Consider the following 17,928-nt stretch of genomic DNA (forward strand, 5'->3'; position numbering starts at 1 on the left):
TAATATATGTTTCGAGCTAGTCTTGTGCTTTTTTCCTTTGGAATTTCTTTTCCATTTTCCAGTTGCATTCTTTAACTGTGATCTTAGATGCAAATGTGATACAATAATATCTAGATTAGAGCATTAGAAAAGTTCATTAGACTTATACATTAGATTCATAAATTTAAAAATATATACTCTTTTTCTGACATAATTTATTTTTCCCCAAAATCCATTAAGTGCAAGAAAAGAAATGGTATTCCTTTCCAGACCATTCTCCTACGCAGAAAAACCCAGAATAGTGACAGACTTGAGGTTCATTAAATTGAGGATGCATCTTCTTTTTGAAACATTTCCTACTCACACAAAAGCTTCCAGACTTTGCTGTACTGCTCTTTACCATCAGATTCCTTCAAACCCTTCACTGAATTTCAGCCCAAGTTCTGTTGGCTCAGTGCAGTGGGGTTACTTTTTAGTTATTGTGTCTATGTTCTGCTGTTTGCTTTCTGTTAACTACAATGCTAAATATTTGCTTCCACAAGTTAGCAGAGGTGGAAACTTTCCTGAGCTTGCCAATGAAACTGTACTACTTTAGTTAGCCACATGTTCAACATTCATGTGGCAATGCATGTGCTTTCACATAGTATCTGTGCTTTCATGTATTTATGTTCATGATCCTTAATGTCTTTTGGGAAAAGAGTGTTAAAGTTGTATGTGGAATTAGCATAGCATTTTGTCACTACTTGTAGTGAGTTAATACATCATCCCAGAATTTTTCTCTTTGGAGAGTCAATCAATGCTACATAAAGTGACAGTCTGTGCTATGCTATGTAGCACAGCATTAAATATTTACTTTGAATATTATTCAGTTATGTCTAAACTGTCTGCCATGGTGACATATCCTAGTTAACCTGTAAGTGTCAAAATGCAGCAAAATAGAAATCAGCATGATCTACAGAAAGCTTGTGGAAAAACTGCTGAAATCCTTGGGCAGTTAGTCTGAGCTGAAAGGCTTCCTCTGGCCCAATTGCTACTGCTACCTTAGCAGCAATCACAGAGTAGATGTACCCTAAGAAAGGTCAAGTTATTTTGAAGATGTCTGTGGCTGGAGTATCATGAATTAACGATAGTTCTAGAGATTTTGTTTGGATGTAACAAATTATGCTAAATGTGTGTACAAAACTGTGCAGAATGTGCTAAATGTGCTAAATTCTAGTCTCTCTGCCTCTGTAGAGATTTTTTTAAATGGTGATCAAAATCCAGGTTTTTTGCAAGATTGTTATCCCTTGAATTGTTTGTTACCCCTTGAAGTAGTGATTGCTGCTGTGTTCCCAAGGGCTGGAGAGGTTCATTGCTAGCCACAGAAGATAAACACAAGACAGTTTCCTAAGGCTGTAGAGCCATGTAAAATAAAACAGGACAGCTTCCTTTGGTATGGTTGCAAGGGTTGAAAAGCATAATGAGAATACTTCATCGGATAATGGTTCCAGTTCAGGGAAATGCAGAAATGAAATTGTAACTTGTTATAGCTTTCATATACCAGAGACTACAACAGGTTTCTGTCCTCAACAGAAATCAGAATTCAGTTTTTCACTTATTTTTTCCAGTCCTGACTCAAATATTTTGTATATGTTAAACAGATACAATTATTGCTTCCTTCTCAAGAGCTCTTGTCCCAGCAGTAGGCCATTGCTTATTTATATGGCTTATGGCCCTCATTTAGGAGATACAACTGTCAAAGCTACCTCCAAACATCCTAACAGGACACAGCTGTGACTTACTCAGTCCTAAGTCTGGCGGCTCAGGAGTTTTCTCTTTTCCAAACATCTGTGAATTTTGATTCCTCCTCCTTCATACAAGAGCTCAGTGCTCTTGGAGTATGAGCAAAAAGAACTCTTGATTGATACTCAAGTAACATACTCCTTGATAAAGACTCCTGTATTTCTATTTCTGTGGGTTCTGCAGGATTAACATTGTAATGTCAGATATCATCTGGTCAGTCTAATATTAGTGCTCTTCATTGCCTAGAGCCATCAGTGGAGACAGTAAGGAGCAACACAGAGCATTAAGTCCTCTTTGTTATCAGATACTTCTTTTATAATGAAAGTTTTTATTGAGAGACCAACTCATGGAAACAAGAGACATCAGCTGTCTAAGTATCTCACTTTCACAGCGATAAGAAAGTTTGCATTCAACTACAGTATCCTGCAGCTTTTCAGACCATAGTATTTCGTTCTCTCTCTTTATCTTTTTCCTCTCTTTTTCCGAGTTAATAATGTAAGAATGGGACAGTGGCACCAGTTCTGTTAAGCCACCAAAACACTGTATTTTATCAAGGATGCTGAATGTACAAAATCCTAACGACCTAAAATTCAAAGGCACAAAGACCTAAGAAAGTCACTCACTAATGTAAAGAAACACAAAGTTCATCCCTAAAATTACTGCCATATATTACAGATGATCAGAAGATCCTGCCTTTTCTCTGGGGAACTGATAATCCACCAGTCATTTTCACAGCTTTGACACTAACTCCCCTCTTTGTTGTGAACAACACAGAACTTCTCTGTGTGCAGTCTGCCACAGTCGTCTAACACTGTACACAGTTGACCTTGGCAAAAGGGGTGCTGTAAATCTGGCATCCTCTTTGAGATGGAGGTAAATGTGATGTATAGAAGCATCTTAATTGTTGCACAATATTCTGCTGTGTTTATTTCTGAGTATCTTTAGATAGGATCTTCAACTAAGGAATTTCAACTAGTGAAGGAAAAAAGAAAAAGTTTTTCACTTGCCTGCCTAGGATCTTATGGCAACGTTCATTAACAATGACCACACAGAACAAGTGAAGCAGTTATGTAGGGTGATATGTATAGTGTGGGGAAGAACACTCTCTTTAGGTGAACATCTGTTCAACTTAGGGTATCTTTATAGCACGTACAATTACAGAATAAAAATGAAGGTAAAGGATCTTAAGCCCTTATATATCTGCTTCAAAAGGATTAGTGGTGGCCACATTGTCATAGTAGAGAAGCCAGTAGCCCATGATGCATTCCTCTGTCCACCTATGGGCGTATGCATACTCATGCACTGGTTGTGAATAAGAGGGGCTTGAATTGGAGCCAGAGCTCCAGCCTGTGTGGTGGGGCAGAGCCATTCTGCTTTATGCCCTTCTGCTGTCAGTGAGGCAGAGCCTTCAGCTGTTCTCCTAGTTGAGGGCTGTCCTTACCTTACAAACCAGAAATTACATTTTAATTTTATCGGGGGGGGGGGGGGGGGGGGATTTTTCTTGTTACTGCTTACTTACTTCTCTCATTTTCCTCTGATATTTTTAGCTCTCAAAAAGCTATGCCTAACAGCTTTCCCAAAATCTGTAAGAATTTGAAAGTTGTTCCCTTAATTCAGAATAGCCAAGAATTTAGTTAAGTGTCTTGGATATAGTCTTTAAGAGTACCTAAAGCCACCCTACTGCTTTAACAAAAATGGGGCTATGATGAAACCATAATTCATTTCCCTCTTATTTTGTGTAAAGGTTTATTAGCTTGTGATTTAAGCAAACCATCTGGTCCTGCTGGCAATCCAAGTTATGTCAGACTCAATGCTTTCTCCCTGTAATATGTTACTTGAGGCAGTTAAATTACATACTTAAGTCCCAAGTCTGGCCTGTGCTTTTTCCATGTCTTAACATCTGTTCTGGGAAATTTTTCTGGGATCCAAACAAGTTTGCATGGAGCCAGAACTCTAGTCTTTGTCTTTCTTTTCATATCTATTTCTTTCCCTTCTTTCTGTCCTGCAGTCTAATCAGTTCAACTAAGAAAAAGATAATGCAGAAATTTGCAGTCCCTTTATCATTTCAGTAATGTACACAGTGAAATGAAAAATAGTTTAAAAACTCAAGAGCTGTAGAAAAGTAGGAAGCTGTCCTCTGAGACAGTGAGTGACACTTTGAGAAATGTTAATTATTTTTTCTCAGTCCTTGTAGTGTTCTTACTACTGACTTGTAATTGCAAGACTTTTTGTTTTGCTGGCCTAATTCATGTTGGGCAAAAGTACAGATTTCTAGTACATTTTGTCTTGTAATGCTAATTTCTTGTTTATACAAGAAAGGTCTATGCTCAGAAAGCAAATAATTTTAAATATACAAGTTAGCCTGCTGAGGTGGTTTTGGAAATAAGATCTCTAGTGCTTGATTTATACAGTGTTCATGGAAAATTAATTGTTCGTGTTGGTATTTGTATCTATATTCTCTAAAATTTCATAATTTTGTATTCCTCCTGGAACTTTTGAGACACAATAATGAATATAAACAGCTATAAACAGCTGTAAAAGACAATAAAAAATGCTTTTATAAGTACATCAGCAATAAAAGGAGAGCCAAGGAGGATCTCCATTCTTTGCTGGATGTGGGGGGGAACATTGTCACCGAGGACAAGGAAGAGGCTGAAGTACTTAACGCTGCCTTTGCCTCTGTGTTTAACAGCCAGACCGGTCATCCCCAGGGTACTCAGGCCCCTGAGCTAGAGGATAGGGATGGGGACCAGAATGGAGCCCTCATAGTCCAGGAGGAAGCAGTTAATGACCTGCTACGCCACCTGGATGCTCACAAGTCTATGGGGCCGGATGGGATCCACCCGAGAGTACTGAGGGAGCTGGCGGAGGAGCTCGCCAAGCCACTCTCCATCATCTATCAGCAGTCCTGGTTAACAGGGGGGTCCCTGATGACTGGAGGCTTGCCAATGTGACGCCCATCTACAAGAAGGGCCGGAAGGAGGACCCGGGGAACTACAGGCCTGTCAGCCTGACCTCGGTGCCGGGGAAGATTATGGAGAGGTTCATCTTGAGCGAACTCCACAGGCAAGTACAGGTCAACCAGGGGATCAGACCCAGCCAGCATGGGTTCACGAAAGGCAGGTCCTGCTTGACCAACCTGATCTCCTTCTATGACCTGGTGACCCACCTGGTAGATGATGGAAAGGCTGTGGATGTCATCTACCTGGACTTTAGCAAAGCTTTTGACACCGTCTCGCATAATATCCTCCTCGGGAAGCTGGCAGCTCATGGCTTGGACAGGCATAGTCTTTGCTGGGTAAAGAACTGGTTGGGTGGCTGAGCCCAGAGAGTTGTGGTAAATGGTGTTAAGTCCAGTTGGCAGCCGGTCACGAGCGGTGTTCCCCAGGGCTCTGGTTTAGGGCCAGTCTTGTTCAATATCTTTATCAATGATCTGGATGAGGGGATTGAGTGTGCCCTCAGTAAGTTTGCAGACGACACCAAATTGGGTGGGAGTGTCGATCTGCTGGAGGGTAGGATGGCCCTGCAGAGGGACCTGGACAGGCTGGATCGATGGGCTGTGGCCAACTGTATGAGGTTTAACAAGGCCAAGTGCCGGGTCCTGCACTTGGGTCACAACAACCCCATGCAACGCTACAGGCTTGGGGAGGAGTGGTTGGAAAGCTGCCTGGCCGAAAAGGATCTGGGGGTGTTGGTTGCCAGCCGGCTGGACATGAGCCAGCAGTGTGCCCAGGTGGCCAAGAAGGCCAACAGCATCCTGGCTTGTATCAGGAATAGTGTGGCCAGCAGGAGCAGGGAGGTGATTGTCCCCCTGTACTCAGCACTGGTGAGGCCGCACCTGGAATACTGTGTCCAGTTTTGGGCCACTCAATACAAGAAAGACATTGAGGTGCTGGAGCGTGTTCAGAGATGGGCAACAAGGCTGGTGAAGGGTCTGGAGAACAAGTCTTATGAGGAGCAGCTAAGGGAACTGGGGTTGTTTAGCCTGGAGAAGAGGAGGCTGAGGGGAGACCTTATCGCTCTCTACAACTACCTGAAAGGAGGTTGTAGTGAGGTGGGTGTTGGGCTCTTCTCCCAAGTAGCTAGCGATAGGACAAGAGGAAATGGGCTCAAGCTGCGCCAGGGGAGGTTTAGGCTGGAAATTAGGAAAAATTTCTTTACGGAAAGGGTGGTCAAGCATTGGAACAGGCTGCCCAGAGAGGTGGTGGAGTCCCCATCCCTGGAAGTGTTCAAAAAACGGGTAGATGTGGCACTTCGGGATATGGTTTAGTCTAGTCTACCCTTGATTGGTTTAGGTGGGCTTGGTAGTGTAGGTTAATGGTTGGACTGGATGATCTTAAAGATCTTTTCCAACCTAGACGATTCTATGATTCTATGATTCCATAGCCCACTGTGTCTGTATGTATACTGAAAGAAATATAATTTCTTTCCTTCAATCAGAAACATAAAAATGTGTCTGTTTTCAGGCGTGTAATTAAACATTAAACTGTATTTCCCGTGTACCGCTGCATGTGAAGTACTGTATCTCCAGTTTAAGAGAAGGGTTCTTAGCGTAATAGTCAAGTCCCTTTGTCATGCCCTTTGAGACTTTTAATTATGGACTGATATGCAGCCTTTTTTGCTTGGTTGAAAGAAAAAAAAAAAAAAGAATTAGGAAGGAAAAATAACAAGACTAACAGATACCTTGGACCATCTGGGTGGTTGAAACTTGAATCAGTGAAAAACCCCATGAGGTTCAACAAGGCCAAGTGCAAGGTCCCGCACCTGGGTTGGGGCAATCCCCAATATCATAGAATCATAGAATGCTTTGGGTTGGAAGGGACCTTGAGAGATCATCGAGCCCAACCCCCCTGCCGTAAGCAGGGATTGAACCTGTGAACTTGGCGTTATTAGCACCATGCATATCAATACAGGCTGGGGGATGAAGGGATTGAAAGCAGCCCTGTGGAGAAGGAATTGAAGGTACTGGTGGATGAAAAACTGGACATGAGCTGGCAATGTGTGCTTGCAGCGCAGAAAGCCAACCATATCCCGGGCCGCATCAGAAGAAGCGTGGCCAGCAGGTCGAAGGAGGTGATTCTGCCCCTCTACTCTGCTCTGGTGAGACCCCAGCTGGAGTACTGCGTCCAGCTCTGGAGCCCTCAGTACAGGAGAGACATGGACCTGCTGGAGTGGGTCCAGAGAAGGGCCATGAAAATGATCAGAGAGCTGGAGCATCTCTCCTGTGAAGAAGGGCTGAGAGAGTTGGGGTTGTTCAGCCTGGAGAAGAGAAGGCTGCGAGGAGACCTTATTGTGGCCTTTCAGTGTATGAAGGGGACTTAAAAGAACAATGGAGAGAGACTTTTTACCAAGGCCTGCAGTGACAGAACAAGGGGCAGTGTTTTTTAACTGAAAGAGGTTCGATTTAGACTGCACATAAGAAAGAAATTTTTTACGATGAGGGTGATGAGACACTGGGACAGGTTTCCCAGGGAAGCTGTGGATGCCCCATCACTGGAAGTCTTCAAGGTCAGGTTGGACAGGGCTTTGAGCAGCCTGGTCTAGAGAAAGATGTCCTTGCCCATGGCAGGGGGGTTGGACTAGATGGCCTTTAAAGGTCCCTTCCAACCCAAACCATTCTTTGGTTCTATGAAATAATCAGTAACAGAGAGAAATGCAGTGTCTTCTGCAAAGAGAGAGTTGTTAATACACAGGCAGGGAAGAGCCTCATCTAACATTAACATAAAACTTCTTTTATATAGTGTACCAGTGATTTGCTATCCTTAATAAATATTATTTAAGCCAGTCATATACATTTGCACTGTGGATGCATTCACGTCCTGTCCCTTAAGACTGAAAATGTTCCTTTGCAGTGTCTGTGGAGGACGTTCTTTAGCTTTTCCCCCTCTCTTTATATGCAGATAGCATATAAGTGGATTGCATGGGTCACCGTTTCAGCATGGATCCTCTGCCACTGCAAATGTTTTTCAAATGCATAGAATATTGCTCCTTTCTTTGCCATATTGATGACTTTGTCCATTGCCTCTTTATATTTTCACAGTACCACTGTAGTGAATTACATCATGTTGCTAGCATTCATGATGCATTTGTTGCTCGGATGATGGCCCAGAATTGCTCTGCTTCTCTGACAAGGTGTAAGCAGAAAATTAAGCTCCAGAGCTATCTTCCTGAAAGGGCTATGAAGGCCTTTCTCAATTTTCTGTGCAGTCAAAAAGTTCTCTTCAGGTGATCCTTCATCACTGAGGACAAAGTTCACAATGGGAAGAAAAAGGTAGCTGCCACTACATTATGATTTAAACACACTGTAGCTTTAGTTAGCCTGTCTCTCTGGATTGACCTTGGATATGGGAGTCTTTGGCTCTGATTTTAAGAGGCAACCAATAGTAACCACATCGGTTGATGTAGCCTTCTTCCTGGCCTGAAATATCTACTGTGTCTCAGAAATTTTTAGTAGTGCATTAGTTCTCGTCACATAACAGATGGGAATTTGAGCTTGCCTATCCTGATCATCAGTAATCTTTCCAGGAGCTAGTATGACAGTTGGTAGGATCCTCAGCCTCATTAATATTTTGCATATCCAGTCCCTTTCTCAACTGCACTGTCTTTTTACTGACTTTTGGGGACCTTGACCAAGCTCTTCAGAAGTCCCTGGCTTCGCATTACCCAGTGGCCAGAAAAGCTTACCAGAAACACCACATACTTGGAAAGAATGAGATAGCTGTATGTCTGTGCAACAGCCTGTTTTCTGGTTGACAGCTGCATCAGAGGAACCTGAAATTAGAGTTTGTAGGAGCAGGGAGGTTAAGATGGTAGATAGTCTCCTGAAAAGGGCTTGTTTTTTTGAGTTTGGTTTTGGGGGTTTTTTTGGTATTACATCATTTCTTCTGTTTCTTTACAGGCTGCCATTGACATGGCAGATAAACTTCTCCTGTTGTACTGCCTTTTCTCTCAACCTTGCTTTCATGCTTTCTAAGGAGATGTAATACTATGTAAAAAATTGTCCTATGTTGACGTTTCCCTTTTCTGTTACTATGAATCCCATACTGATCTAATTTACATAGTTTGCCCTCTTTCACATAGTTTGTTCAGTCTCTCAGGAACTCTCTCCTCTAATGGGAACCTCATTCAGCTTCATGTTCTTCCTTAAAGATAAGCTGTCACCTGGTCAGGTCACTTAGGGCCTAAAAGCAATGAAAAAATAGTCTCCTTTTAAGTTCTCTGAGACCTTTCAGGCCTGTCTACAGAAAATTGAATCATAGGTAAGTCATAGATAGCCAAAGATATACTGTGCTTTGTATACTATCATTTGAGCAGAGAGAGATGAGGAGCAAGAGTGTGCTCTTAACACCTTCTGAAGTGGAAACTTTCTAGTTGTAACTGACAGGGCACAAGCTTACCTACAGTTAAATTGAAAATGTGAACAGCATGTCTCTGAAAATATCTCAGCGTGCCAAGAACTGTGGTTCTTGGCAAATATTTTTTCTTTATTATATAATTAGCTGCTCTCAGGGAAAAAAAAAAATCAAGGGTAGATTTGAAGGTTTTTGTATAGGCTAAATTAGATGTGCTTTGCAAGCAGTTTGCTTCCAGTGAATATTCCTTTATCATTTCTCACAGGACTGCTTACTGGGACATGTACAGACAGGTCTGCACTAAGATTCATAAGCTGCCAAATAAAATGTTTTGGTTTGTAGAAGTTTAATTGAAATGCTCCCATGGAATATCTATAACTTGATGAATTTGAACAATGAAGTCTTTATTGTGAATACAGTCATCACTCTTTTCGTGAATTTTGTCTTTAGTAAATTGCATGACAAGTGGTACTTGCTGGAGAGGATAGAAGGTAATGGCAGTTCCGTTAACTAAGTTGTTGGCACAGTTTAAAAGCCACTTGCATTCCAGCCATTCCTAATACCTGATTAGATCGATTTTCTGTTAACCTGCAAAAATATGGAATATAACCTTAGAATTAAAAGAATTACCAAATGGAGCAAGGAGAAAAAGATTAAGTACCTGCGGTAACCACTACTGCAAAGTACTCCTGCAGAGTTAGATCTTGCCACCTAGCACTAGGAGTCCTGGCCTAGATATCGGCCTCTAGCCTCGTTGTGTCTTCTTAACAGGAGTTGTTATCCTACAGATCTGCATCAAGCAAACCAGCCCCTCAGTGCTAGCGTGGCAAATATTGATGACTGGGAATGAAGGATGAATGAAGGATGTCAGAAATCTTTCAAACCTGATTATGAAAAAGATGTTGCTTCAAAGATTGTTTTATCTTGGCAACTGACAGATTGGCACAAGCCGTTTTGATTGTTGCAGTTGGCTGGGGGCTTGTTTATTTGAGGCTGTTTTCTGTTATAAGCAGAGGGTTTTGCAGTTGGTGTGCCTCTTCTCAGTGTAAAGGAAAATGTGTAGGTAATTCTGATCCACCCAAAGGAAGTAGAAGCTGATACACTAGTACACCTTCGCTTCCCCAGCATGTTGCTATTTTTCTCTTTCTAGGCATCAGTTTCCATCCTAGTAGTATTTTTCCTCTTCATTGTTTCTGCAGTTTTTCTTTGCATTCTTTTCTGATATATTTCTCTATTTCATTTTATGGAGTTTTCTCTTTGTTTTAAAAATTGTCAGAGTTTCTGATCTTGTTTTGCACACTAAACACTAAGACAGGAAAAGTTCAGTTATTATATGCATGCTAGCCAGTTTGGACTATGTGTCACTGAAATTCTCCTTCAGTCTGTTCAATGAATTATTGGCTGTACATTTTGAATAGTTTCTGATAATTACATATTTTAAATTTTTCTTAATTTGCTGGGCATAAGAAGAATGCTTGTTGTCAGATGCATTTGAGTGGAAGTAGATAGGCTTTCTGCAGTAAGCACTGCACAATGTCTATGCTATATTTTTATAAATCTGCTAATTCTGAATTGCAGTGTTTCTTGCTCTATCACTGATTGAGGATGAAAACCAGTCTTGTTATCCATGTTTGTCCTGAGTCATTAGCTCTGCCTTTAGGAGTACAGGATTTATTAAAACGAGGGATGGTATATTCCATACTTTCTATCCTCCAGCACCTGTATAGCAAGTGATGAGCCTAACGCTCTTTGTAAAAACATGTGAGTAGAAATTGAGCTTAATATAATTTCAGTAATTCACTTCCAGTATGGAGCACAAGTTGATTGTTATGCAGGGTTATAAATGCAATGCAGTGCTGTATTGTCATACTAAATTTATATGTGTGTGATTATGTGCCACAGTAGCATCTGAGTTTTTCCCATTTGAAGCACATTATAAAATTGTTTATGAACACTTGTGATGGAAAGAGAAAATCTATATGGAAAACGTCAGTGAAAGTAATGTGTGCCATCAAGCATTGTTATAAAATTATTAAAAGAATATTCAGAGGTCTTTGTATGGTACATGTAGCTATACTTGAGCATTTATTGTGGTTTTGCATGTTAATTACTGATAAATTCTGGCTGAGACAGAACCTGCTCCAAGTGCAAAATAAAATATGACTATGCTCATTTGTGTAATATCTATGCTAGAATTCACAATTGTGTTAATTCTGAACCTTTCCCATTTGCTGAAGATACGAGCGTTGTTCTGCTGTACCTTGTCTGCCATCAGCAACACTCTGAATGTCTTTTATGTTGCTAAATCACAAAACGTGCCTATAGGCATTGTTCAACAGGTATTTTGAGGGAAGTAGCCTTACTTACATCTTCATGGGAGCCCAGTCCTCTCCCTGTTTCGGAAACATTATCTTTGTTCTTAAGGTGGATATGTAGCTTTTCTTTTGGCATCATTTATAGAGAAAGTGTTTTATACTTCTAGTATATTATTGATGTATTCCATTTAATACCTAGCATTTTTGTGGGCTAATTTTGATATATACAGGCTATCCTTTTATCACTGTGGTACATTTTCTAAAATAGAAGTACTGAAGAGTTGAAGATTTGTGATTTGGTATTGTAATGCTAACATTCCGGTGACCAGACTATGTTAATTCAAAGACTGTAATATTGCTTTAATCAAGAGTAGTCATACCATTCACAGCACTAGATGATGCTTCCAGTCTACAGAAGTGTTATGCAGTGTACATGCACTGGTAACCTTTGTCCTCCAATTTAGTTATGACATTTAGTAATTTCCAACTGATCACATTACACTATTTTTCTCTCCTCCTGTCTTCCCCAAAAATGTTTTAGGTAGAAGAGCTGATGATGGCCATGGAGAAGGTTAAGCAGGAGCTGGAGTCAATGAAAGCAAAATTGTCCTCTACACAACAGTCTTTGGCTGAGAAGGAAACCCATTTGACCAACCTACGAGCTGAAAGAAGGAAACATTTGGAGGAAGTCCTGGAGATGAAGTAAGTGTTTCTTCCCGTTGTTTGTAGGCATGTTTTATCGATATCTCTGAATTCCCCTCTGATCCCTGGTGTTCTAAAGACAACCACTGTACGCATATGTTTCTAGAGATAGCAGCTATCTATGTAGTCAGTCGAGCCTTCAGAAGTGACTTCTGACCAGGGATTACCTACGTTACTTTTGCACTTTCTTTAGAGCTCAAAAATGTTTCTTCCTTCTGATCATTTGCAGTGGGCTACTATTATTTGCACAATAGCATCTTCAAAGATCCTAAAAAATTATTGGGACTCAATTATTTTGTCTTACGAATGTGCCACCTTGCTTTGGGTAGCCTAAAATCTGCTTTAAGGTAAAACACAAGTCAGTGTAGCAAATGACAAAAAGGAAAGAGGGAAGAGATAAACATAATATCAGGTAGTTGTAATGCTAAAATCAGACTGCAGATGTCTGGTCTGCTAGAGTATTTTTCAGACTCTTGTGGATGATTCATTACCACTGGAACAGAGTTTGAAATTCCCTATCAGTCAGACTTCTCTTGTCATCTTTACATAAGGAGGCCTGAATAAAACCAAGCTTTGAGGAGGTGGGGAGAAGTAAGGAATTAGACTTCTAGGGTTTAAATACTTCCTAATTTCTGACCATGCATTATAGATAAATAGTTATCCTTAGTTTAGGGAGACATGAATCCATTTAGTGCAATGATGGATAGTGCTGCCAGCAGTTCATTAGAAACACTTTCAGTTGTTTAGCCAGCCCTGAAGAGAAGGAACATTTTTATTGGCAGGACCAGCAGTGGTTCCTCCACTGTGGTTTTTTGAGCCATTATTTATTTATTTAACTTTTCTACGCTAGCCTCTTTCCTTTTCTTTTTTTTTTTTTAATGAAAGGATAGAAAAACAGCTGTTACAAAATGGAAAGAGAGGTGGCTTAGATCTTGAAACTCTAACTTAGGAGTGCTGTATAAAGTGGGCTAAGCCTCCCCAGCTTCATATTCAGCTACAGCAGTCTGATCTAGACCTGGCATAAGGACGTTGGAAGACTGCAGTACTTAAAAGCTGCACTTTTTATTTTTAATAAAAAATTTTATTGAGCTATAAATTTGACTGCCTTGAGAGTTGGTGTATTGGGGGATGGGAAGAATAGCTCTTAAGGTGATGTGGGAATCCAAAGCAAGTGGAGATACATCCCATATCCAATCACTTGGCAGTACTTCCTTCTGCCAAACTGCTCTGCCAAACCTTCTCATTAAAATATACACGTAGTGTACAGTATATCCTGAAATGTATTTGGAATTGTGTAGCTCTAGAGCCTTTAATATAAGTACTCCCCACTTTTAAATGATGATCTCTCTTAGCTGGGTAAGTTATTGTTGGAAAGTTGTTGTACTGAAATGTAGTATCAGGAACTGCATAAACTGGTAGATCCATTGTACCTCAGAAGGAAGAAGAACACTGGAGAGAATGGTAATGCTGTCAGCACATGGAGAGAAAGATGGAAAAAACATTACGTTTGTATAGTTAACTAGCTGAGCATGTTTTAGTCATAGCTGGTCTGTCTTAAAGTTCTATAAAGCTGCCAAAGCTGCTCCAAACTTCAAAAACTCATCCTCACCATGAGGCTTTGTTGCGAACAAGTCTCTACTGAGGACTCCCAGTCAATTAAATATCTTATATTTATATACAGAAACCCTAGTATATTCTTTGTTGCCCTACTTTCCCAGCCTATGCCTTTTATAAAAAGCACTCTCCTCATCTGTTTTCTAGTTTTGCAAAAAGTTTCTAATGCTGTTAAAATGTTTCCTACTATTTCAACTCAAAAATAACAGTAATTGAATGAGTGGTCAATTTTGTGAAGCAGTTAGCTGGTTTTGGTATCCTTAACAGAAAACAATAACCATTGTACAGATACCATTCAAAGATACAGTAAAGCAATATTGTTTCCCAAGTTTTAGGGCATGCTTCAATGGGAAAAGTTTGAGGTCCTCAAAAGCAGCACTGATTAAATTTAAGATTTGGTAGAAGTGTAAGCTTAACAGCCTGGGCACTGCAGTTAGCTAATGGGACAGGGGAGCATACAAGAAAAATAGCTTAGGAAATGCTGCTTTAGGAGATTCTAGATATGGACTGAAAGAAAGTGTTAAAGCAACAAGAGGACTCCAGAAAGTTACCTCTGGGTTTTAATAGGAAGTTGTTAGATATTATGTAAATGAAAATATATATTTAAAATACTGTTTCTCAGAGTAGAACTTGTGTTTACTACTGACTCTGTAACCCTGAGAAGATCATTTCATGCTCCTTAGGGAATACTGTGGCACTAGAATAGCACAAGCGTGAATTATTCCAAGGAAGAAATTCACTCCTTAAAGAAATACTATGTATTTTGAAGCCGTCTTCCTTTAAGTCTAATATTTTCATTTTCCTAAGAAAAAAAAAAAAAAACAAAAAACCCAACTTTTTTCTAAATAATTATGAGAGGCACAGATAATGGTCTCTCTATTTATATCACCAAACATGATCTACTGTAAAAAAATACTAGCGAACTACTAGGATTTTTGTTTTGTTATGTTTTCTTTAAGGAGTTCTAATGTTTCCATCATTCACAGCAAATCTTTTAAATTAGGCAGGAATAAAGTGCTGTCTACAGAGAAATCTCTGTTCTTTGTCCCATAAAAACCTGCTCAGCCTGAGCTGAGTTATAAACTGTTGAAAATCACCAGTTTTCCTTTCCCTTTTTTTTCTCCTGGTGTTGTCAGCAAATTTTGGCAGTGTGTGAAAATAACCGAGCACAAACAGTCTAATCTGAGGCTGAGCTCATGCAATTGCCAAAACTGTAGCAGCGGACGCTGCACTTACAGGGAAGGGGAACAGACACTGTGTCTGCATGTAGAGAAGAGAGGGGTTTGTTTTTTTTTTTTCTTTTTTTTTGGACTAGGCAGGCCTTTTCTTCTGGTCAGAAGGACCAGAAGATTCTTCCTGGTCATCTGCTTTGGGGCTGAAAAGTCCCAGTTGGAGCATTCCTCAATCTGTTCTTTCAGACCTGGAAAACTGTCCAACAGCCCTTTCCTGAAATATGCCTTCTCTTGCTAACTGCAATTGCTGCTAGCCCTATAATTCAAGGGATGCAGACTTACATAATGTAGTCTGCGCTTCAGAGTTGAATCCTTCATCCTGCTGGCGTGTAACAGAAGGATCATTACTTGTCCAAAAATAAGTTACTATCCTCTTTTTTCTTTAAAAATAATCAAGGATATTACAGACAAATGAATTGTTGTAACAGAACATAATTTATGTTTCAAAATCAAGCTGTCAAAAATGTCTTTTGATTTCCTATGTGACTTTACATGAGTGGTCTTTGGAATATTTATCACAGAAGTCTCTAATTACATGAATGCATCCCACAGATAGTGTTTCATTTGATACAGAGTGTAAACAGTGATCAGAGATGAACCAGGCCTGTGTAGCTTAATGAAGCTGTTTGTTGTATTCCTTCCTTATTTCACCTCGGAGTTGGAAGGCCTGCTGAGAGCTACATGAGGGCTACTATTAAAAATGGGATGCCAACCTAGGCAGCGCTATGCAGGAAGACTTATCTTTGCTACAGTTTTCCTGCATGATATGCAAGTCACTTAAAAAGATTTGATAGATATTTGATAAATCCACGTGTTCATTTTCTGGCTGTCAGATAAGAAAAATACAAACACATGCACACAAACACAACTGAAATTTAAGTTGGTGGAAGCTGAGGTTGTTTGTCTTCTGAAAAGTTCATCCTCTCAGCAATAAAGCAGTATTGTCTGGAGGTATGAGGTTGAAATTGAAAGTAGTCCAAAAGAAACTGATTAATTGGCACATAGTTTATTTGCCAGAAAAGTAATTTCAGTTGATCCAAAATGAGGTGTGAAGTCATTTCAAACACAGCAAACAGTTTGACCAAACAAAAATATTTCAGGTTATGTGCACCCGTGGTGAACAGAACCAGCAAAAAAAAAAGTATCAATGTCCATCCAATGATAACTTGCCAGCTCATCAGAAATTGTCGTCTTGGAATTTAAAGAATAAGGGGGTTTTTTGTCATTAGAGAAATTATGGTTTATGCCTATGGTTTAACAACAGTTCTCCAGAGAAGTGATTCCTAACTGCAGAATGTATGTGTATGTTCTACAGGTATGAACAGTTCTCTCTGCAGTTTGAAGTCACTTTGCATTTGTTGTCAGTCCTACAAAGCAGTAGTATGTTAACCTTGCATCTGCAAGCTATGGCTTTCTAGGCCCAACACAAACTCTTCATCATACTGAACTGGACTGTAGGGTCTGTTGGCCACTTGGTATATGAGGCCATCGTGTGATTGCAGCAATGGTACCAAAGCACCTCCTATAATTACTTTGTGTGACATTAAATAAGCTAAAATCCCACAGGGGGCACTCTGTGTCTGTAGGATTTACTGTCTGGGGCAAAGCTGAACAAGCACATCTGAGTCAGTCCCCTTTTTTCTTCTATAAGCTCACGGTTTTTTCCTTAAAATGTCTTTGTCAGGGCACACACTGAAAATGAAGGCAACAATATTCTATTACCGTTGTTTTCTTCTTTTTCATTTTCAAGCATAAAACATATAATTATATATGTTTATTTTAATTATATATGGTCACCCAGTTAGATTTTGACATTTAAGTTGTAAAAAGTTCAGTTGCAGTAGTCTGAAAAGTGAAAAATTATCCCTTTCTAATTACGGGACAACACAGACATTATGTTTAAATAATTGGAAATAAACTGACCTTGGAACTGCTCTTAATCTCCAAGTGATTCACACAGAATCCAGTAGGAAAGCTGAAATACAGTGTGTAGATATATTGTGTATCTTTTAAGGCTAAAGTTTATTGAAAGGTCAGATTTTTTTTTTTTTTTTAACTCCACAGTTCTCCTCCCTGTAATTAAACATTAGGCTTTTCATAAATGTAATTGTAGAGCTTGGTTACCTTCAAATTTGGTTGCTCCTGCTATTATTTTTTAATTCAGTTGAAAGCTTGAGAGAAAACATGATCCCTTCTGCACTTTTTTCTTCTGGCAGTCAAGGAATGAAGCCTGTTATCCTTTCTGTCCTCCTGTGTTGTCAATGAGCCTTCAAGTGCTCTGAGACTCTCAGCGTCATGGTAGCATTAGAGACAGCCTGCCACTTCATTTTCAGTACAACTGATACTAGGTGTCCTGAATCACGGAAATAAGCAGAAAAGCTTAACCTATATATGGGCAGCAGTACAAAACTGATCGGTCAAATGATTCACGTAGGTGAGAGCGCTATTAAATTTGAATCTCAAAGTCTCACAGAAAGAATAAACTGCAAAGCAAAGAAGTGGGATCTTTAGCAAAGCCTATGTAAATAAGGTGCCCCATATGAGCACACACAGAATTAGATTGTTGTGGTTTACGCTGTTTCTTTAAGTATTGGGAAGTTACATTTATCTTTTGTAACTGGTTTGGTTTTACTCTTCACCTTCCTTGAAAAACTTTCTTCTGTGGCTTTTTCAGATACTAAAATCTTAGCACGATATGTCGCAGTCCCTTTCTGTCTTGTGATAAAACCTCCATATCTCATTTTATCTTGAATTCTATGGTCCCTGAGAACAGTCTTGTAGAGAGAAAGTACTGTACTATCTTAATGAGCCATGACAGGCCTGGAAGCAAGACCAACTGCTGAAAAGTACACCAGGTGGTGTTAAAGGGGTTTGTTCCACTCAGTAATTGCTAAGACTATTAATGTTGTAGGGAGGAGCTGGGAAAAGGAGGTCCAGTCATTAACTTCCTGA

The 17,928-nt window shown here is 39.9% G+C and overlaps 1 protein-coding gene across 3 annotated transcripts in view; it reads left to right on the forward strand.

The window, feature by feature from the left end:
* Nucleotides 1–17,928, forward strand: part of ERC1 (ELKS/RAB6-interacting/CAST family member 1) — a 296,882-nt gene that overhangs the window by 185,690 nt on the left and 93,264 nt on the right. For all 3 annotated transcript variants that reach the window (XM_075706947.1, XM_075706956.1, XM_075706964.1), the window contains one exon: nucleotides 11,970–12,130. In XM_075706947.1, the coding sequence (XP_075563062.1) occupies nucleotides 11,970–12,130 (161 nt within the window). The remainder of the gene's footprint in view (nucleotides 1–11,969; nucleotides 12,131–17,928) is intronic.

This window comes from Pelecanus crispus, chromosome 1 (assembly GCF_030463565.1).
Source record: "Pelecanus crispus isolate bPelCri1 chromosome 1, bPelCri1.pri, whole genome shotgun sequence".
Lineage (NCBI taxonomy): Eukaryota > Metazoa > Chordata > Aves > Pelecaniformes > Pelecanidae > Pelecanus > Pelecanus crispus.